This window comes from Somniosus microcephalus, chromosome 8 (assembly GCF_052327205.1).
Source record: "Somniosus microcephalus isolate GS21.2 chromosome 8, FLI_Smic_1.0, whole genome shotgun sequence".
NCBI classification, from domain to species: Eukaryota; Metazoa; Chordata; class Chondrichthyes; order Squaliformes; family Somniosidae; genus Somniosus; species Somniosus microcephalus.
The window spans coordinates 237,829,886-237,852,094 of NC_140994.1; the positions used below are offsets into that span (position 1 = coordinate 237,829,886).

Sequence of the window (22,209 nt, forward strand, 5' to 3'; positions counted from 1 at the left end):
ATCTTATATGTTTCAATAAGATCGCCTCTCATTCTTCTGACCTAGAATGAGTAGAGTCCCAATATACTCAACCTCTCCTCATATGACCACCCCCTCATCCCCGGGATTAACCGAGTGAACCTTCTTTGTACTGACTCGAGAGCAAGTATGTCTTTTCTGAAGTATGGACACCAAAACTGTATGCAGTATTCCAGGTGTGGTCTCACCAATACCTTGTACAACTGCAGCAATACCTCCCTGTTTTTATATTCCATCCCCCTAGCAATAAAAGCCAACATTCCATTGGCCTTCTTGATCACTTGCTGCACCTGCATACTAACTTTTTGAGTTTCGTGCACCAGGACCCCCAGATCCCTTTGTACTACAGTACTTTCCAGTTTCTTGCCATTAAGATAATAACTTGCTCTATGATTTTTCCTGCCAAAGTGCATAACCTCACACTTTCCGGTATTGTATTCCATCTGCCAAATCTCTGCCCACTTACTTAGCCTGTCTATGTCCCTTTGCAGGTTTTTTATGTCCTCCTCACTCACTACTTTCCGTCCCATCTTTGTATCATCTGCAAACTTTGATATGTTACACTCGGTCCCCGCCTCCAAATCGTTAATATAGATTGTAAAGAGTTGGGGACCCAGCACTGACCTCTGCGGAACACCACTAGTTACTGGTTGCCAATCTGAGAACGAACCATTTATCCCAACTCTCTGCTTTCTGTTAGAGAGCCAATCCTCCACCCACGCCAGAATATTACCCCCAATCCCGTGATTTTTTATCTTGAGCAATAATTTTTTGTGTGGCACCTTGTCAAATGCCTTTTGGAAGTCTAAATACACTACGTCCACTGGTTCCCCTTTATCCACCCTGTATGTTACTTCCTCAAAAAACTCAAGCAAATTTGTCAAACATGACTTCCCCTTCATGAAACCATGCTGAGTTTGTCCTATTAAATTATGTTTATCCAAATGCCCCGTTACTGTCTCCTTAATAATGGCCTCTAACATTTTACCAACCACAGATGTTAGGCTAACAGGTCTAGTTTCCAGCCTTCTGCCTACTACCCTTTTTAAATAAGGGTGTTACATTAGCAGTTTTCCAATCTGCCGGGACCTTTGCCGAGTCCAGTGAGTTTTGGAAAATTATTACCAATGCATCCACAATCCCTACCGCCACTTCCCTCAAGACCCTAGGATGCAAGTCATCAGGTCCAGGGGATTTATCCGCCTTGAGTCCCATTATTTTACCAAGTACCACTTCCTTAGTGATTTTAATCGTATTTAGTTCCTCCCCCCCTGGAGCCCCCTGTTTGTCCAGTGTTGGGGTATTCTTAGTGTCCTCTACTGTAAAGACTGATACAAAATAATTGTTCAGTGTTTTTGCCATCTCCATGTTTCCCACCATTAATTTCCCGGTCTCATCCTCTAAGGGACCAACATTTACTTTAGCCACCCTTTTTCTTTTTATATAACTATAGAAACTTTTGCTGTCTGTTTTTATATTTTTTGCTAATTTACTTTCATAATCTATCTTCCCTTTCTTAATCAATCTTTTAGTTATTTTTTGCTGTCTTTTAAAGACTTCCCAATCTTCCATCCTCCCACTAGATTTGGCTACCTTATATGCCCTTGTTTTTAGTCGGATACTATCCTTAATTACTTTACTTAGCCACGGATGGCTATCTTTTCTTTTACACCCTTTTTTCCTCAGTGGAATATATTTTTTTTGGAAGTTGTAAAATAACTCCTTAAATGTACACCACTGATCATGTACCGTCTTACCCTTTAATCTATTTTACCAGTCCATTCTAATCAATTCCGCTCTCATACCTTCATAGTCTCCTTTATTCAAGCTCAGCACGCTTGTTTAAGATCCAACCTTCTCACCCTCTAATTGAATATGGAATTCAACCATGTTATGGTCACTCATTCCAAGGGGATCCTTTACTAGGACATTTTTAATTAATCCTGTCTCATTACACAGGACCAAATCTAAGGTTGCTTGCCCCCTGGTCGGTTCAGTTATATACTGCTCAAGAAACCCATCCCTAATACACTCAATGAACTCATCCTCAAGGCTGCTCTGCCCAATTTGATTTGTCCAGTTAATATAATTAAAATCCCCCATAATTATAGCTGTTCCCTTATTACAAGCCTCAACTATTTCCTGATTGATACTCCGTCCAGAGTTGCAACTGTTCGGAGGCCTATAGACTACACCCACCAGTGTTTTTTTCCCCTTATTATTCCTTATCTCCACCCAAACTGTTTCACTATCCTGCTCCTTTGACCCAATATCATTTCTCTGTATTATAGTGATTCCTTCCTTTATTAACATAGCCACCCCACCTCCTCTCCCTTCCTGCCTGTCCTTCCTGATGGTTAAATAACCTGGTATGTTTAATTCCCAGTCATGGTCACCCTGCAGCCATGTTTCTGTAATGGCCACAAGATCATACCCATATGTAGTTATTTGTGCCGTTAACTCATTCATTTTGTTACGAATGCTACGTGCATTCAGATAAAGAACTTTCAAATATGTTTTGTAACACTTAGTTCCTGTTTTTTCCCTTTTTAGTACTTTACTGTTTACTCCATACCTTCTGTCCCTTCCTGACACGTTCTGTTTTTTAATTCCCCCACTGCTACCTAAGTCTATGACCTTCTCTGTTGTCATTTCTATTATTTGCTCTCTAGAAACCTCCCCCCCACTAATTAGTTTAAAGCCCTCTCTACAGCCCTAGTTATATGATTCGCCAGGACTCTAGTCCCAGCACTGGCCAAGTGGAGTCCGTCCCAATGGAACAGCTCCCTCCTGTCCTAGTACTGGTGCCAGTGTCCCAAGAAGCAAAACCCATTTCTCCCACACCAGTCTTTGAGCCACGCATTTAACTCTTTAATTTTATTTATCCTAGCCAAATTCGCTCATGGCTCAGGTAATAACCCAGAGATTATTACCCTTGAGGTTCTGTTTTTTAAATTTGACCCCTAGCTGCTCATACTCCTTTAACAGAACCGTCTTCCTTGTCCTATCTACGTCGTTTGTACCAACATGGACCACGACAACTGGATCCTCCCCCCTCCCACTCCAAGTTTCTTTCCAGCCCAGAAGAGATGTCCTTAACCCTGGCATCGGGCAGGCAACACAGCCTTCGGGACTCCCGCTCTTGACTGCAGAGAACCTTATTATCCCCCTAATGATACTATCCCCTACCACTACAACATTTCTTTTTACTCCCTCCACTTGAATGGCCCCCTGTACCACGGTGCTGTGGCCAGGTTGCTCATCCTCCCTGCAGTCCCCACTCCCGCCCTCACAGGGAGCAAGAACCTCGATCCTGCTGGACAAGAGCAAGGGCTGCGTCTCCTTCAACACTACATCCTGGATCCCTGTACCTTCCTCGCTCGTAGTCACACCGTCCTGTCCCTGACCACGGACTACATCTGCAGTAATTAACTTCATAGGTGTGACCATCTCCTGAAACAGAGTCCAGGAACTTCTCCCCCTCCCTGATGTGTCGCAGTGTCTGAAGCTCGGTCTCAAGCTCCATAACATGGAACTTGAGTTCCTCTAGCAGCAGACACTTGTCGCAGATGTAATCACCGTGAGCCTCAATGGGGTCCACCGGTTCCCACATCTCGCAACAGTAATACATCACCTGCTCCATTCTATATAATTAATTAAATTTCTTATTAGTTATGAAGACCCTGCCCGGATATAGATGATAATATCACACCACTATTCAATAGGACTTACCAACTTAAAAGGTATAAGAGAAGGAAGAAAACCAACCAACCAGCTGATCACCAACCTCCTCCTTGTATTTTGCCGGTGGATCGAGCATTCCGGACAGTTAACCTCCGGATAAACCAAAGTTTCCTGTACTTACCAAGGTACAAGAGCCCCGTACACGGCCACAGGTGCAGGAGTCCCAGTTACATGGCCACAGATCCAGGAACCCCGGTTACACGGCCACTAATATATATAGTAAAAAACTTACCTGAACCTACTCCTGAATTTTGCCGGTTAAGAGAGTTTCCTGTAATTGGTTGAGCAGCAGCCATTTTTTATGAACACCGACACCTTTACTTCTTGCAAGTGAAATAAGAGTGTACCGTTTTCTTGCGATCAAAAATGTTTGAATTCTGTGCTCTCCCTTTGTTCTTTCTTGTTGGCTCAATTCCTCAAAAGAATCTTATTTCCACATCTGGGTCACTATTTCCTTTTAACACCACGTGGTTAATCATTCCCATTTCCCACCCTTCAAATTAAAAAAGTAGTTTTTATATAGTTCAAGGATTTTTTATTTCTTCCTGCAATGCAAGCAATAACCTTCCAACCACAAAGTTTCAGGTACACATGGGCTTGAAGGAACAGGGAAATCAGCCTCTGCTCAGATCGTAATTTCATTCTTGCCAGGACACCGTTTACAATCCCAATATATTTAGGAGTCAGCAGTCATGAGAACTAGGAGTAGTAGGCCATTTCAGCCTGCTCCATCATGCAATAAGATCATGGCTGATCTTCTACCTCAACTCCACCTTCCCGCACTATCCCCATATCCCTTGCTTCCCTTAATATCTAAAAATCTATCGATCTCTGTCTTGAATATACTCAACGACTGAGTTTCCACAGCCCTCTGGGGCAGAGAATTCCAAAGATTCACCACCCTCAGTGAAGAAATTTCTCCTCATCTCAGTCCTAAATGGCTGACCCCTTATTCTGAGACTGTGACTCCTAATTCTAGACTCCCCAGCCAGGGGAAACATCCTCCCTGCATCTACCCTGTCAAGCCCCTTAAGAATTTTGTATGTTTCACTGAGATCACCTCATTCTTCTAAACTCTAGGGAATATAGGCCTCGTCTACTAAATTTCTCCTCATAGGACAATCCCCTCATCCTAGTCTAGTGAACCTTTGCTGCACTCCCTCCAAGGCAAGTATGTCCTTCCTTGGGTAAGGAGACCAAAACTGTACCCAGTACTCCAGGTGTGATCTCACCAAAGCCCTATATAAATTGCAATAAGACTTCATTACAATTATACTCCAATCCTTTTGTAATAAAGGCCAACATGCCATTTACTTTCCTAATTGCTTGCTGTACCTACATATTCCAGCACTTTAAGCACCAGGTCTCTACTCAACATGTGAGGATGAAGTAGTTATAAAATACCTATTAGGCAACACCATGAATCAAAATTTTACCGATACAAAAAAAGTGAAAGCATCTCACCACAATACCGGCATTTTTCACCGCCAAAGGAAGGCTGAGGAGCCCCGTTCCGATGTTCCCTTTCAACAAGTGAATTAATGTCTCAGCAGGCCTGAAATGTAAACAAAAAAGCAATTCACAAATACTGTTTCCATACTGTTCAGCTCCAGCCCAGTCCTAACCTTAGGCCTCTGGACCAGGAACTGAATCTCGAATTCAGAAGCAAACTGCAGCTGTGTGGCTCTTCACCAATTTCATCACACCACACCAGATCATACAATACCATAGGACAGAATTCAAACTACATCAATTCATTGTTAACTATTTCTAAACATAACCTTCAAAGCATTAACATTCACAGATCAGTCGGAGTCCAAGAGTCTTGATAGCACTGTCAAAGCCTCTTCTCATTACCTGCAACAAGTTAGTGGTGCATCACCCAATTTCTAATCACATCCATCGCCAAGCCTAGCCCTGAAGATAGTCTGCTGTATTTTAAAATTTCCCAAAGTTTGATAGATCCTGCAGTGTCAAACAAAACAAGCAGAGAGAAGGAACCTACCTGAAACATGGGACAACTAGCATACTGAAGGTAGATAAACAGCAAGTTTTGTTTCAAAAGTTTACAGCACTTACGTTGTGCCATGTCCTTCAGCTAGACGCTGATAATTTCCAACGTTATCAGGTGATCTTGCAGAAATATCAGATGAAGAACTCATGCTGTCATGGTCTGGGCTGTTTTCTGTGGAGCTATAATCGTTGTAACCTTCACTTTTCAACTTTCTGGTTGACATGTTGGCAGCTTCTCAACAGCTGTGCAAAAATGTAGAAACTTCAAAATAACTTTCAATTTACAGTGTTACCAGGAAAAAAAAATTAGCCAAGCGATACTGTTCTCCCAGCACGCTATACTTTATGCAATTAGATTTGGTTTCATAGTTAAAAATGCAGCATACAATGGAACTTAATTATATATGATCGTATCAATGGCCCCATTTCAGATTATTTTGCACTAGGATGAATTTCCAAATCCTGGCCAGCGACAATGAAAACTCCCAACATACTTTATCTATCAGCCTGGAACTACATCCTTTACTACATTCTTGCTTTTCAATGAGACACGATGTTGACTCTAATTTCCCCTCATCATTCATAAGACCAGCCATATTCTTCCACACGTACAATCTTGCAGGAAGATATGGTGCATGTCCTGTACGAAATCAGTAATCTTCCAGCAGGTATATCTTATTGATATATACAGTAAACTCTTGTTTAAACGGCAATTAATCATCCGGATTTCTTTAATAACCGGCAAAATTCAGGAGTAGGTTTTGAGGCTTCCGCCCCAGAAGTAACGGGCAGTAGTGTCCCGAAAATGGTGGGGAATGACTTACCACTTGTTCCCGCCGTCGCTGTGGGTGCTGCAATCTTCCCCGCACAGTATCAGCTGGCCGTCCAGCCAAAGAGGAACCCAAAGGGAAGTTTTATTGTATATTTGTGGCCGTGTAACCGGGGGGCCCCGGGACCCGTGGCCGTGTAACCGGGGGGCCCCGGGACCGTGTAACCGGGGGGCCCCGGGACCGTGTAACCGGGGGGCCCCGGGACCGTGTAACCGGGGGGCCCCGGGACCGTGTAACCGGGGGGCCCCGGGACCGTGTAACCGGGGGGCCCCGGGACCGTGTAACCGGGGGGCCCCGGGACCGTGTAACCGGGGGGCCCCGGGACCGTGTAACCGGGGGGCCCCGGGACCGTGTAACCGGGGGGCCCCGGGACCCGTGGCCGTGTAACCGGGGGGCCCCGGGACCCGTGGCCGTGTAACCGGGGGGCCCCGGGACCCGTGGCCGTGTAACCGGGGGGCCCCGGGACCCGTGGCCGTGTAACCGGGGGGCCCCGGGACCCGTGGCCGTGTAACCGGGGGGCCCCGGGACCCGTGGCCGTGTAACCGGGGGCCCCGGGACCCGTGGCCGTGTAACGGGGGCCCCTGGACCCGTGGCCGTGTAATGGGGGCCCCTGGACCCGTGGCCGTGTAACCGGGGGCCCCTGGACCCGTGGCCGTGTAACAGGGGCCCCTGGACCCGTGGCCGTGTAACAGGGGCTCCTGGACCCGTGGCCGTGTAACCGGGGCTCCTGGACCCGTAGCCGTGTAACCGGGGCTCTCGTACCTTGGGCCATTGTCACTCCATGTCCCTTCTTCTGGTCTGAGGTCGGCCGATATATAAGTTGCCTCGGTAGGTATACCTCTCCGTTATCCGGAATTTTTAGTCAACCGGCACCATCCAGGTCCTGGATACGAAAGAGTTTACTGTAGAATCAACGAATGATACAGCACAGAAGGAGGCCATTCAGCCCATTGTGCCTGTGCCGGCTCTTTGTTAGAGCTATCCAATTAATCCCACTCCCCTGCTCTTTCCCCATAGCTCTGTACATGTTTTCCCTTTCAAGTATTTATCCAATTCTCTTTTGAATGTTACTATTGAATCTGCTTCAAATACCCTTTCAGGCAGTGCATTCCAGATCACAACTCGGTGTAAAAAAAAAAAAATGCTTCTTCATGTCACCTCTGGTTCTTTTATAAATCACCTTAAATCGGTGTCCTCTGGTTATCAACCCTTCTGCCACTGGAAACCGTTTCTCATTTACTTTATCAAAACCAGTCATGATTTTGAGCACCTCTATCCAATCTCCTCTTAACCGTCTCTGCTCGAAGTAAAAGAATCCCAGCTTCTCCAGTCTCTCCATATAATTGAAGTCTCTCATTCCTGGTCCAAATCTAGTAAATCTCCTCAGCACCGACATCCTTCCTGAAGTGTGGTGCCCAGAATTGAACACAATACTCCAGCTGAGGCCTAACCAGTGTTTTATCAAGGTTTCACATAACTTCCTTGCTTTTGTACTCTATTCCTCTAGTAATAAAGCCAAGGGATCCAATAAGCTTTTTTAACAGCCTTCTCAACTTGTCCTGCCACCTTCAAAAAGATTTGTGTACACCCCCCCCCCAGGTCTCTCTGTTCCATAGAAGATAGGAGCAGGAGCAGGCCATTCAGCCCTTCGAGCCTGCTCCGCCATTCAACGAGATCATGGCTGATCATCCAAACCCTAGCACCCGGTCCCTACACTGACAGCCATCCCACCCAAGCCCTATCCCCGTAACCCCACGTATTTAATCCCCCCTAACACTAAGGGCCAATTTTTATCATGGCCAATCAACCTAACCCGCACATCTTTGGACTGTGGGAGGAAACCGGAGCACCCGGAAGAAACCCACGCAAACACGGGGAGAATGTGCAAACTCCACACAGACAGTCACCCGAGGCCGGATTTGAACCCGGGTCCCTGGCGCTGTGAGGCAACAGTGCTAACCACTATTTAACCCCCTTTAAAATTGTACCATTTAGCTTATACTGCCCCTCCTCATTCTTCCTACCAAAATATATCACTTCACACTTCCATGTTAAATATCATCTGCCAGTACCTGCCCATTTCACCAGTCTATGCCCTGCTATCCTCCTCATTGTTTACTGTATCTCCCAGTTTCGTCAACTGCAAATTTTGAAATTATGCCCTGTGGACCCAATTCCAGTTCATTAATATATATCAAAAAGAACAGTGATCCTAATACCAACCCCTGGGGAACGCCACTGTATATCTCCTTCCAGTCTGAAAAACAACCACTCCACTACTCGCTGCTTTCTGTCCCTTGGCCAATTTTGTATCCATGCTGTCACTGTCCCTTTAACCCCATGAGCTTCAATTTTGATATTATCTGGTACTTTGTCAAACGCCTTTTGAAAGTCCATATACATGACATCAATTGCACTCAACCCTCTCCGTTATTTCAAAAAACACAAACACACTGTACAGTTAATTCAAGATTCTCTCTTTTAAGCTTGTGTTATTGTACAATTACATAACATTTACCTTATCCACCACACCCATCATCATATGGTTGCATGCCTGCTTGACAGAATTTACTTAAAAAGGGACAGAACTTATGATTAAAAGGAAAATATATTTGCGAGTGATCATTTATCACACTCAAAAGAATCGGGTCAGTGTGTAATAATTACAGCAAATTGGGTACGGAGGAACATCTGGAGGGCGCTGGGTAGCAAGTCAGTATGGGAACGGTGACAGAGTGGTTATGTTACTGGACTAGCAATCCAGACGCCTGGACCAATGATCCAGTCATAAGAGTTCAAATCCCACCACAGCAGCTGGGGAATTTAAATTCAATTCAATAAATCTGGAATAAAAAGCTAGTATCAGTAATGGTGACTAGGAAACTATCGGAGTGTTGTAAAAACCCATCTGGTTCACCAATGTCCTTTAGGAAATCTGCTGTCCTTACCCGGTCTGGCTTATATGCGACTCCAGACCCACAGCAATGTGGTTGACTCTTAACTGCCCTAGCATGCCTCTACCGCTACAAAAAACAATAATAAAACTGGACGGCCCACCCGGCATCGATTTCCGCACTGGCTATGTACACAACTGCACACCAGTCGACCCTGCAAAGTCCTCCTCACGAATATCAGGGGACTTATACAAATATTTAGTCAAGCAAGCGCCAGTCTCTCAGAATCATACCTTTCAACCAATGTCCCAGACTCCTCCATCACCATCCCTGGGTATGTCCTGTCCTGGCAGGATAGACCCACCAGAGGTGGCGGCACAGAGTATACAGTCGGGAGGGAATGGGAGTCCTCAACATTGATTCGTGAAGTCTCAGCTTCAGGTCAAGCATGAACAACGAAACCACCCTCCCTCAGCTGATGAATCAGTACTCCTCCATGTTGAACACCACTTGGAAGAAGTGCTGAGAGTAGCATGGGCACAGAATGGACTCTGGATGGGGGACTTCAATGTTCATCACCATGAGTGGCTCGGTAGAACCACTACTGACTAAGCTGGCCGAGTCCTGAAGGTCATAGCTGCAAAACTGGGCCTGCGGCAGGTGGTGAGAGAACACACACAAAGGAAAAACCTACTTGAGCTCGTCCTCACCAATCTACCGGTCACAGGTGCATCTGTCCATGACAGTATTGGTAGCAATGACCACCACACAGTCATTGTGGAGACGAAGTCCCATCTTCACGCTAAGGACACCTTCCATTGTATTGTATGGCACTACCACTGTGCTAAATGGGATAGATTCAGAAAAGATCTAGCAGCTCAAAACTGGGCATTTATGAGGCGCTGTGGGCCATCAGCAGCAGAATTTTATTCCACCACAATCTGTAACCACATGGCCCGGCATATCCCTCAATCTACCACTACCAATAAACCAGGGGACCAAGCCTGGTTCAATAAGGAGTGCAGAGGAGCATACCAGGAGCAGCACCAGGCGTACCTAAAAATGAGGTGCCAACCTGGGGCAGCTGCAACACAGGACTACATGCATGCTAAACAGCGGAAGGAGCATGCTATAGACAGAGGTAAGCCATCCCACAATCAACGGATCAGATCAAAGCTCTGCAGTCCTGCCACATCCAGTCGTGAATGGTGGTGGACCATTAAACAACTAACGGGAGAAGGAGGCTCCAAGAATATCCCCATCCTCAATGATGCGGAGCCCAGCACGCGAGTGCAAAAGACTAGGCTGAAGCGTTTGAAACCATCTTCAGCCAGAAGTGCAGAGTAGATGATCCATATCAGCCTCCTCCTGAGGTCCCCACCATCACAGAAGCCAGTCTTCAGCCAATTCGATTCACTCCATCTGATAAAGAAACAGCTGAGCGCACTGGATACAGCAAAGGCTATGGGCCCCGACAACATCCTGGCTGTCGTACTGAAGACGTGCTCCAGAACTAGCCAAGCTGTTCCAGTACAGCTACAACACTGGCATCAATCCAACAATGTGGAAAACTGCCCAGGTATGTCCTGTCCACAAAAAGCAGGACAAATTCAATCTGTCCAATTACCGCCCCATCAGTCTACTCTCAATCGTCAGCAGTGATGGAAGGTGTCGTCAGCAGTGCTACCAAGCAGCACTTACTCACCAATAACCTGCTCACCGAAGCTCAGCTTGGGTACCGCCATGACTACTCGGCTCCCAACCTCATTATAGCCTTAGTCCTAACATGGACAAAAGAGCGGAGTTCCAGGGGTGAGGGGAGAGTGACTCCCCTTGATGTCAAGTCAGCATGTGACCGAGTGTGGCACCAAGGAGCCCTAGAAAAACTGAAGTCAATGGCAATCAGGGGGAAAACTCTCCACTAGCTATAGTCATACCTAGCACAAAGGAAGATGGCTGTGGTTGTTGGAGGCCAATCATCACAGCCCAGGACATCACTGCAGGAGTTCCTCAGGAAAGTGTCCTAGGCCCAACCATCTTCAGCTGCTTCATCAATGACCTTCCCTCCATCATAAGGTCAGAAGTGGGGATGTTCGCTGATGATTGCACAGTGTTCAGTTCCATTCACAACTCCTCAGATAATGAAGCAGTCCACGCCCGCAACATTCAGGCTTGGGCTGATAAGTGGCAAGTATCACGCGCGCCAACAATGACGATCACTAACGAGAGTCTAACCACACCTTGACATTTAACGGCATTACAATAGCTGAATCCCCTACCATCAACATCCTGGGGGGGGGGGGGGGTCACCATTGACCAGAAACTTAACTGGACCAGCCACATATACTGTGGCAACAAGAGTAGGTCAGAAGCTGGGTATTCTGTGGCAAGTGTCTCACCTCCAGACTCCCCAAAGCCTTTCCACCATCTACAAGGCACAAGTAAGGGGTGTGATGGAATACTCTCCACTTGCCTGGATGAGTGCAGCTCCAACAACACAAGAAGCTCGACACCATCCAGGACAAAGCAGCCCGCTTGATTGGCACCCTATCCACCACCGGCGCACCGTGGCTACAGTGTGTATCATCTACAAGATACACTGCAGCAACTCGCCAAGGCTTCTTCGGCAGCACCTCCCAAACCCACGACCTCTACCACCTAGAAGGACAACGCCAGCAGGCGCATGGGGACACCATCACCTCCAAGTTTCCCTCCAAGTTACACACCATGTCTAGAAGAGTTAATGCACAAGGATAGAATCTGAAAGTACAGACCTGCAATCAGTGAGTGGTGCAGTCACAGCACTGCATTGCCAGAGAGTGGTCGCATGCTTCAGTTACAGCATCAAGGTTCCAGGCAGCTCCAGTCATTGGCAGTCTCAGCACTGGCTTCCCAAGCCAAGATGACTTGCTCAAATCACTATTGCATCATAAAATAAAAAAGGGAAAAACTATAATTGCTAGAAATCTGTATTTAAAAAAAAGCAGGTCCATATCTGTAAAAAAAAAAGAAATTTAAAACAACAGGCCCTATTTCGGGGTGACCTCATTAGTGCTGACTGGCACATCTAAAATATAACCTGCCCTTTCCCCTCCACAGATGCAAAATGACCATTGCATTTCCAGCATGTTCTGTTTCTATTTGCAGAATTTGGGCAGCATGGTATAACTTCAAAATAAGTAAAAATATAAATTGCCCTAGTAGGAGAGGAATTGAAACCTGCAAGGATTAGGTTTAAACTCTGCAGCTATCCAAGAGGTTCTAAATAGAGGCGAGGAAATAAATAGCAACTCATTGATGTGATTAGCTCATCTGCACCTCCTGTCAGGAAGTGTCCTGTTGGCAACCCACCAGGAAGCCCAAGGATAAAAATATGGAAATTGGAGAACAAGAAAAACAGCCTCAACAATTCTTCCTCATTGCGGATTAGGGAAATTTGTCCACAAAGTTATTACAATACATCAGAAACACAGAGGAGTTAGCAAGTCAAATTAGGATAGAGGATGGAGATAACATTGGAGTAGAGAGAAAAACCAGGAGGCTGAAGGAAATGCACTGATCGGTAACCCACACAGTTGAGTGGACATCTACCAAAAACAACCACAGCTGTGAACCCACATGAAAAACATTTTAAATCGTTCCAGCATGATAAACATTTGCTTGTGGTTAAAGAATCTTTACATTTACAACACATCTGCTATGTTCCAAGTCATTTAATCAATTGATCAAGTTCCACATACGTAGTCAGGATTGGTAATTGGTTGAGAGGCAGGAGATAGAGAGTAGGGATAATCAGAATGGTTACAGCACAGGAGGCCATTCAGCCCGTGCCGGCTCTCTGCAAGAGCACTTCCGCTAGTCCCACTCCACCGCCCTTTCCCCGTAGCCCTGCAAATTGTTTTCCTTCAGGTACTTATCTAATTCCTTTTGAAAGCCATGATTGAGTCTGCCTCCACCACCCTCTCAGGCAGTCCATTCCAGATCATAACCACTCGCTGCGTAAAAAAGTTTTTCCTCATGTCGCCTTTGGTTCTTCTGCCAATCACCTTAAATCTGTGTCCTCTGGTTCTCGACCTTTCCGCCAATGGGAACAGTTTCTCCCTATCTACTCTGTCTAGGCCCCTCATGATTTTGAGCACCTCTATCAAATCTCCTCTCAACCTTCCCTGCTTCGAGAACAACCCCAGCTTCTCCAGTCTATCCACGTAACTGAAGTCCCTCATCCCTGGAATCATTCTTGTAAATCTTTTCTGCACCCTCTCTAAAGCCTTCACATCCTTCCTAAAGTGCGGTGCCCAGAATTGGACACAATACTCCAGTTGAGGCCAAGCCAGTGTTTTATAAAGGTTCATCATAACTTCCTTGCTTTTGTACTCGATGCCTCTATTTATGAAGCCCAGGATTCCATATGCTTTTTTAACTGCTTTCTCAACGTGCCCTGCCACCTTCAATGATTTATGCACATATACCCCCAGGTCCCTCTATTTATGCACCCACTTTAGAATTGTACCCTTTAGTTTATATTGCCTCTCCTCATTCTTCCTACCAAAATGTATCACTACACTTTTCTGGGTTAAATTTCATCGGCCATGCGTCTGCCCATTCCACCCGCCTGTCTATGTCCTCTTGAAGTCTATCATGGTCATCCACGTATTGCAATACAGTGCTGCGGTACGGGTTGAGGTTCACTGTTTCTAACAGTGAACTCGTTACCCGGTGGAATACCGCCAGGCTGTTATGGAACCCCTGAGGTAGCCTAGTCCATGTATACTGTCTTTCCCCGACTGTAAAGGCAAACTTATTCTGGGATTCCTGGTCTAAAGGTAAAGACCAGAATCCATTAGCTATGTCCAAAACTAAAAATTTTGTGCTCCGAGTTCAAGGCATTTAAGATTGTGGATGGGCTGGCCACTATTGGGTGCAATTTGGGCGTTACCTTGTTTAATTCCGTATAATCAATAGTCAGTCGGAATGATTTATCCGGTTTGGTGACTGGCCATACGGGCGAGTTGGTCGTGCTTTCGGTAATCCTAATTATGCCCCTTTCTCCCAGATCACGCACTATTTCTTGTACTGCTTCCCGGGCTTCTGGTTTAATAGGGTATTGCTTATGGGGCTTGTGTTCCGGACCTGGAACCGTGATTGGCTCCATTTTTACCTGTCCGGTGTCCTGTTTTGTCTTAGCCCAAATCCCTTTCATAATTTTGCATATGGTCCCGTATGGTTTCCGTTCTAGTTCCCAATCCCTGCTCAAAGATGCTGCACTCCCTACCCTAGCCAAATTGGTGCATGGTTTATCTATACTGACCTTGGACCCATCTCCTTTGGACCAAACAATTTTATTTTGCGCAGAGTCCACCAATATGTTAAATTCTTTTAGCAAGTCTATTCCTAATATGGTACCTTCGTTATTTGGACACACACAAAATTGGGCGGGGAGGAGTTTTCCTGTTAACTCTAAAACTTGTACCTCACTTTTATAAGCCTTAATTTTTATACCCCCTAATCCTACTATATATATATATATATATATATATATATATATATATATATATATATATATACTAGCTGGGGGAGCCTGGCTTTGCCAGGGCTGTTTTGGGGCGGGCGGTTTAAAGCGAGTGCCAGGCTTTGGGGCCCTGTCTGTGATCCCGGAGATGAAAACGATTAGTCCCGCCCACACACACACTTAATACCTTGAAAGATCAAAGTGAAAGTACTTATAAAACGTTTTTGGTAATCTTATGTTATTTTTAAAAGAGATACTAACTTTCAAAGTAGTTTGAGCTGGAAGCTGAAGTAAAACAATGGCTGCCAGATCCCCGAGATGAAAACGATTAGTCCCGCCCACACACACACACACCGATTGGCCAACCATCAGGGGACCGTACTGTAGGATTGGTCAATCGTGACAGCACAGGATTGGTCGAACCTTGACGTCAGTCAATCAATGCCAGCAGATAATGAGTTTAATTTTGAAGGTTTTTTGCATAAGGCGAGAACAATTTTCGTCCGACCGAAAAGTAAATACGCTTACCAGCGTCCCGGAAGCGTAAGCTTTCTTCGGAGGTAACGCGCGCGTAGGTACGCCGTATAACTTTCGAGCGCATAGCCGGACAGACGCACACCCGAGGACAGACAGACAGAAGGACAGACAGATAGAACGATAAGTGGTGTTTTAGTGTAATTTAGAATTTTTTCCCACAAGTTTATTATTTTAAAGAATCTACAATAAGGTAAGTTTAGTTTTAGACCTTTTTTATTAAAAATTAATTTTTTTCAAAAAAAAAAAATTGTTTAAATTATTTTTTTAAACTTATTTATACTTAATTTAATGATTGGGATGTTGTTTAAATTTGTATTTAAAGTTTAAATAGTGTTTTGGGCCCCCATAGTTTTCATGAGTTTGACAGTTCTTACTCTCAAACTCATGAATGAACCTTCCCCTCCCCTGATTGGTTGTACAGTGCTCACCTGATCCCAGCCGGCACATCGCACTAACTACGCCGCTGGATCAGGTAAGCACTGCGCGCTGACATCTGAACCGAGCCTGTGACAGGAAGTGCAAGCAGGCCTGGGCTTCAGATGTCAGCGCGCAGGGTGAGTGCAGATCGGGGGCTTGCACGTGCGGCAAGCCGCCGACACCAAGTTCTGGGCCAATATGTGTAGGTACGCTCTATAACTTTTGAGTGATACCCGGACAGACAGACAGACAGAAGTATCCTTTTATATATACTAGCTGGGGGAGCCCGGCGATGCCAGGGCTGTTTTTGGGCCGGGAGGTTTAAATCGAGTGCCAGGCTTTGGGGCCTGTCTCTCTCTCCCTGTGTGAATCTGTTGCCAGGGCTGCTTTGGGCTGGGCAGTTTAAATCGGGTCCCAGGCTTTGGGGCCTGTCCCTGTGTCCCTCTCTCAATCTGCTGCCGGGCAACATTTCTACCTTTTAATACCTTCAAAGATGAAAGTGAAAGTACTTATAAAACGTTTTTGGTAAATCTTATATTATTTGGTTTAAATCGAGTCCCAGGCTTTGGGGCCTGTCTCTCTGTCCTTTGTGAATCTGCTGCCGGGCTGTTTTGGGCCGGGCGGTTTAAATCGAGTCCCAGGCTTTGGGCCCTGTCTCTGTCCCTCTGTGAATCTGCTGCCGGGCAACATTTTAAATCGAGTCCCAGGCTTTCAGGCCCTGTCTCTGAGCCCCTCTGTGAATCTGCTGCCGGGCAACATTTGTACCTTTTAAAACCTTCAAAGATGAAAGTGAAAGTACTTATAAAATGTTTTGGTAAATCTTATGTTATTTTTAAAAAGAGATACTAACATTATCGAAGCTGGATTAGCAGATTTTGAGCTGGAAGTAAATGGGGTTTTTAGCTTGAGGCAATGGCTGCCAGATCCCCGAGATGAAAACGATTATCCCGCCCACACACACACCGATTGGCCAACCATCAGGCGACTGAACTGTAGGATTGGTCAATCGTGACGGCACAGGATTGGTCGAACCTTGACGTCAATGCTAATTAGCAGATAATGAGCGTAATTTTGAAGGTTCTTTGCATAAGGCGTGAACAATTTTCATCTGAGTGAAAAGTAAATACACTTACGACCGTCCCGGAAGGGTAAGCTTTCTTTGGAGGTAACGCGTGCGCAGGTACACCCTATAACTTTCGAGCGTATAGCCAGACAGACGAAACATATGGAACCGCTTTATATATATATATACTAGCTGGGGAGCCCCGCGTTGCGAGGGCAATTTTGGGGCGTGAGGGCAATTTTGGGGCGTTTGGTCTCCCTGCCCGTGTGTCCCCGCTCTCCCTGTCATGTCCTCTCCCTGTCCTATCCCTCCCTCCCCTCTCTCCTCTCCCCTCTCTCCCTCCCTCCCCTCCTCTCTCCCTCCCTCCCTCCCTCCCCTCCCCTCCGGCCCCTCCCCCTGCCTAGCGAGCCCCGCGTTGCGAGGGCAATTTTGGGGCGTTTGGTCTCCCTGCCCCTGTGTGTCCCCCCTCTCCCTGTCATGTCCTCTCCCTGTCCTATCCCTCCCCTCTCTCCCTCCCCTCCCTTCCCCTCCCTCCGCTCCCCTCCTCCGCTCCGCTCCCCTCCTCCGCTCCCCTCGCCTAGCGCCTGAGGTCCGGTGCCGTTGCTGAGGTCCCCCGCGTATCGCGCGGCTGATGGACGGCCGCTGCGGGCGGGCGGGCAGCGCATGCGCGGTGAGTGTGAGCGGCGCATGCGCGGTCAGCCCGCGGGAGCCGGCAAGGCCGTTAGCGAGCGGGAAACTTCGGGCGGCGCGCCCGCGCTCCGTCCGCGACACCTGAGAGGGGGAAGTAGAGAGAGACAGAGAGGGAAGAGGAGAAGGAGAGAGAGAGAGAGAGGGAAGAAAGAGAGAGAGAGAGAGAGAGAGAGAAATTTTTTCAGCTTCAGGCCCCGAGTCCCCCCTGCGCGAGGGTGAGGAGGGGGGGGGGGGGGGTTGCTAAACACAATATAAAACTCAAATAAATTGTTAATTAATTGCCTAACACATAATTGAAATATTTACCTTAGTTCCCTAACACACAAAGTGTGGGGGAAAAAATCGTGGAAAATCAAGATGGCGGCCACTCACCTCGGTTCAGAAGAATAAGGCCCGCCCACACACGCACCGATTGGTCGACCGGTCAGGTCACCGAAGCGTAGGATTGGTCAATCGTCGAGTCACTCGACACTCAACTGTAGGAAGACCTCGACGTCACACGGTCGCTAATGAGATGCTAATGAGCGGAACGCTGAACGTTTTTGGGATACCGCGGGCGGGATTTTTGTCCGGCCGAAACGTAAATATGCCGATGACCGGTCCGGAATCGCAAGCTTTCTTTTGAGGCGACGCGCGCGTCGGTACGCTCTGTAACTTCCAAACGTATAGAGACCAGGCCGGGGGGGGCGGGGGAAACGGACAGACAGACAGACAGACGAGCCGCTTTATATATATATATAGATATATATATATATTCCTTGGTTGTTGGAAGGGGCAAATCAGTCAAGGATACTGATGCTCCTGTGTCAACTAACATTTCACATGGTCGGCCCCCTAATAATGCTGCTACATAGACTCGGTTATCCGAGCCTCCTTTTACGGGGGCCGCCTCCCGTCATTGACTCTTCCCTTTCGACTTGAGGTACTCAAGAAAGTCCCTTCTATCCTCCGGACTGAGATAAGCGCCCTGTGTCTGGTCCACGTTTCCTTTCTTCTGCCAACAGCTGTAACTCTGATGTCCTGGCTTACCGCAATAGTCACATCCCCCTTTCTTTCCACTCCTGCAATCCTTTGCCATATGTCCCATCTTCCCACAATTATAACAGTTCCCCTGAATCCTCTTGTTTGATTGTGATGCCTCCCCTGCTGCTACCCTTTCCTGTTTAACTTTTACACCTCCCTTTTCGGTGTGTTCAGATTCCTTTGCGTCTATCTGACATGCCCATTGAACTGCGAGATCATACGTAGGGGCGGCTACTACCCCCATTTTTAGGATGGCTTGGTGTGCCGATGAGAGTCCATCCTTAAACATCTGGATGAAGGGCTGGTCTGTTCGTTGTGGGTTTGCTTGCCCTGACGATTCGCAATAGGCGTCAAACAATCGTTCTCCATAATCACTACTAGATTCTCCCTTTCTTTGCTTTATTGATTGGATTTTTCCCCAGTTTATAGTAGGGGCCCCAAGTGCCATTTCTACTGCGATCTTAAAGGGCCCGTATGCTGCCCGCTGTGCCGCCAGTGCGGCACCCGCAGGTACTGCATCCGCCCACGCTCCGTCTTGCATGCCTGCAGCGGGGTTTACATTTCTCCATTTGTCGGCTGGGCATTTCGCCCTAACTAACTGGTGGATGTCTCGAGGATGTAAATCATGGATTTCCCATATTTCCTCTAAATTCCTCCAGAACTCTGAGTTCTGACTACGGGGTTTAAGGGTTCCTAAATCTTTAAGAATGGCTTGTTTTTCAAGAGGGGAGAAAGCCCAATATCGACTTTGAGCTGGCACTGGGTGTCGTATTACGGGTGCCATCGGCACTACTGGAATATCATTTTCGTCTCTAGGTGGAGCCGAGAGCATACGGCGGGGGGTTTTCTTTGTCCCGTTCGTCTCCTTTTCCCTTGCCTGTCAATTCCATCCTTTCTACTAAAGTTTCTAATTCTGCTATTCTTATTTCTTGTTCTTCCATCTTACTGGTTTGTGTCTTAACCCTTTTTGTTAACATTACTACCTGATGTATTAAAATTACTCCTGCTTTCTTAAAGGCGTTAGGGGAAAAGCAACAGCAATGGGTAAATGTATTACCAACCGTGTTAATGAAGTTAAGGGCGAGCCCAAACCGAACGACGGGTTTGTCCCCTTATGAATTAATGACGGGGAGAGCGATGCAACTCCCCCATGGAATAATAACAGGAGGAGATATAGGCCCTCTGAGAGATAGAGTCCGTAGGTACGTCTTGGAACTAAGTAACCAGTTAAAGGAAATGAGACAGCAAACTAGGGATAGACAGGAGGAAAGAGATAAAGATTTGGAATTGACTGCACTTCCACATATCCCTCCAGCGGGAACTAAGGTAATGGTTAAAATTTTACCAGAAAAACCAGGCTTTGCCCCAAAATGGTCAGGACCGCATCAAGTCCTTATTAGTGGGGATACGTGCGCATGTATAGATATAAAGGGGATGGGGCGGTGAAAACACTGGACTCAACTGAAGGTCTACAAGGACTAAAATACATATTTGTATATCTAACAGGTGATACCTGCAATCAATCTCAATAACCCTTTGGAAATTTGTTAATACGTCTTTAAAATGTATTTGACTATAGTATTGTTTTGTGGAATATGTGTGGCATTGACCAAAGTGACATACCACCCGGCATGGGAAAAGCGAGAATTACATGTTAATACCTTTTTGTATAGGAGTTATGTGTATGCAAAGGACAAGGGAGAAAGTGCATGTTGGGTATGTAGCCATATCCCAATCCACTCCAGAGGGGGAATCCCTCTTAGACCAATACCATTGAATGTAATTCAAATGGCCGAGTGGTTAGTTAGTAGAAACAATACGAGCAGTAGTACTAATGGTAAGGACACCCAGAGCAGAAAACAGGAGGAACAAAGAGTACAGTTCAGGAGTGCAGGATATCCCTTAAACATGTTTGAAGGATGGTACAAACCCGTGTATAATATAAGCGAAAAGCCACCGTACCTTATCCTCACAAACACAACTGGGGTAGGAAGACCCGTTGGGGCGATATGTTGGATAAGGAATGTAAGCAGAGGGAAAGAAGGGAATCTGGAAGCAGGAAACAGTCGTTGTAAACATAATTGGACAACCCTCGAACAAGGTTCACCCTTAGAAGTTTGGTGGTTTAACACAACTGGTTTAACAAACCTCACTAGTGGGGGGAAATGGAACGGAATCACAGGGAGTAACGGCGAGTCTGGCTTTTCCACATTCACAACGAATATGAACCTAACTGCCTATAACGGGACCTATTTTATTTGCGGACATAAGGCATACCCATGGCTTCCACGAAATTGGACTGGGTCCTGCTATTTGGGATATGTGGTGCCATACATCCATCACTTGCCCTCCTTAGCAGATCATCACCATTATCGCTCCAAAAGGGCAATTACAGAAACAGAGCGGTTCTTTGCTATTTTATTCCCCGGGTATGGGACGGCTAGGGCAATAAAGGAAATTCGACTCGTAGCATCGGTATTAGAGAAAGTAGCTAATGACACAGCTGAAGCCCGGTCTGAAATAAGTGCAGAAATGGTGGCTATGAGAACAATAGCTCTCCAGAATAGGATGGCCCTTGATTATCTCCTAGCTAAAGAAGGTGGCACATGCGCAATGATAGGCGCTGAGTGCTGCACCTACATACCAGATAGCTCAGAGAATATAACCAATTTGGCCGAGCATATACAAAAGGAGGTAAAGAAATTACACCAAACCTCAGGGGAAGGTTGGTTGGACTGGCTCTTCAGAGGATCATGGGGATTGTATTTGATACATGGATTTATAATTGTTGTTGTAGTGATGACAATATGCTGTGTTATGACAACGATTTTGAAAGTATGTTGTAAATTGGCCCTCGCTGGCATTCCAGTAGCATCTGGAGATGTGATAAAACCCTGGCTATCAACGACAGACAAACTGCAAGCAACAGGAGAAGATGACGAGGACAACGAGTCTCACATGTAAAAAGAGTCACATGATGAGCAACGAAGGATGAGCTCAGGACAATTGAGCCCAACCCTCAATACAGGGTGACTACCCGGTGGATGGCAAGAAACGGCATTGGAAGTTGGTATCCCGGGGCAAAATCTAAATTTGTACCGGGACCAATAGGAGGGATTGAAGGATTGGGATTTGAACCAGTTGAATGTTGCAGTCGATTGACACAGCATGACAACCTAGTTTCAGTCGAGACTAGTTTAAAAACACAATGGACTGAACTACAAAAGTGATTAAGCATGTGGAGATATGAGAAGCTGATTAACCTTTGAGCCATGTCCAATCACGAGTCACTGATCGGCCGAAGCCACAATGAAGTAAGAAAGGACCCTGCTGTCCAGATAACTGGACAAACTTAGGTAAAAGACAGAACTAAAAGAAGGGGCTTAGCTAACGATGTAAAGTTATAATTAGGTTGTTTTTGAAGGAATATAATTGGGGAGGGGGGCAGCTGTTGCCACGAAGCCAGACTGG

The 22,209-nt window shown here is 46.3% G+C and overlaps 2 protein-coding genes across 3 annotated transcripts in view; one reads left to right on the forward strand and one right to left on the reverse strand.

Moving 5' to 3' along the window:
- slc36a1 (solute carrier family 36 member 1) overlaps positions 1-22,209 on the reverse strand; it is a 101,105-nt gene that overhangs the window by 68,220 nt on the left and 10,676 nt on the right. The window contains exons 2-4 of one of the 2 annotated variants that reach the window (XM_085995816.1): positions 12,274-12,418; positions 5,842-6,018; positions 5,227-5,317 (exon numbers count right to left, since the gene is read on the reverse strand). In XM_085995816.1, coding sequence (XP_085851942.1) covers positions 5,227-5,317; positions 5,842-5,999 — 249 coding nt within the window. In that variant the 5' untranslated portion in view covers positions 6,000-6,018; positions 12,274-12,418. The remainder of the gene's footprint in view (positions 1-5,226; positions 5,318-5,841; positions 6,019-12,273; positions 12,419-22,209) is intronic. The other variant, XM_085995817.1, reaches the window with a different exon arrangement.
- Positions 20,859-21,702, forward strand: LOC147114172 (endogenous retrovirus group PABLB member 1 Env polyprotein-like). Its single transcript, XM_085996191.1, has one exon. It carries the CDS (start codon positions 20,962-20,964, stop codon positions 21,700-21,702), a length of 741 nt encoding a protein of 246 aa, XP_085852317.1. The 5' UTR covers positions 20,859-20,961.

Bases quoted from the DNA above. Each gene is read 5' to 3' on its own strand.
- LOC147114172 (XM_085996191.1), top strand. From the start codon at position 20,962: ATGAACCTAACTGCCTATAACGGGACCTATTTTATTTGCGGACATAAG.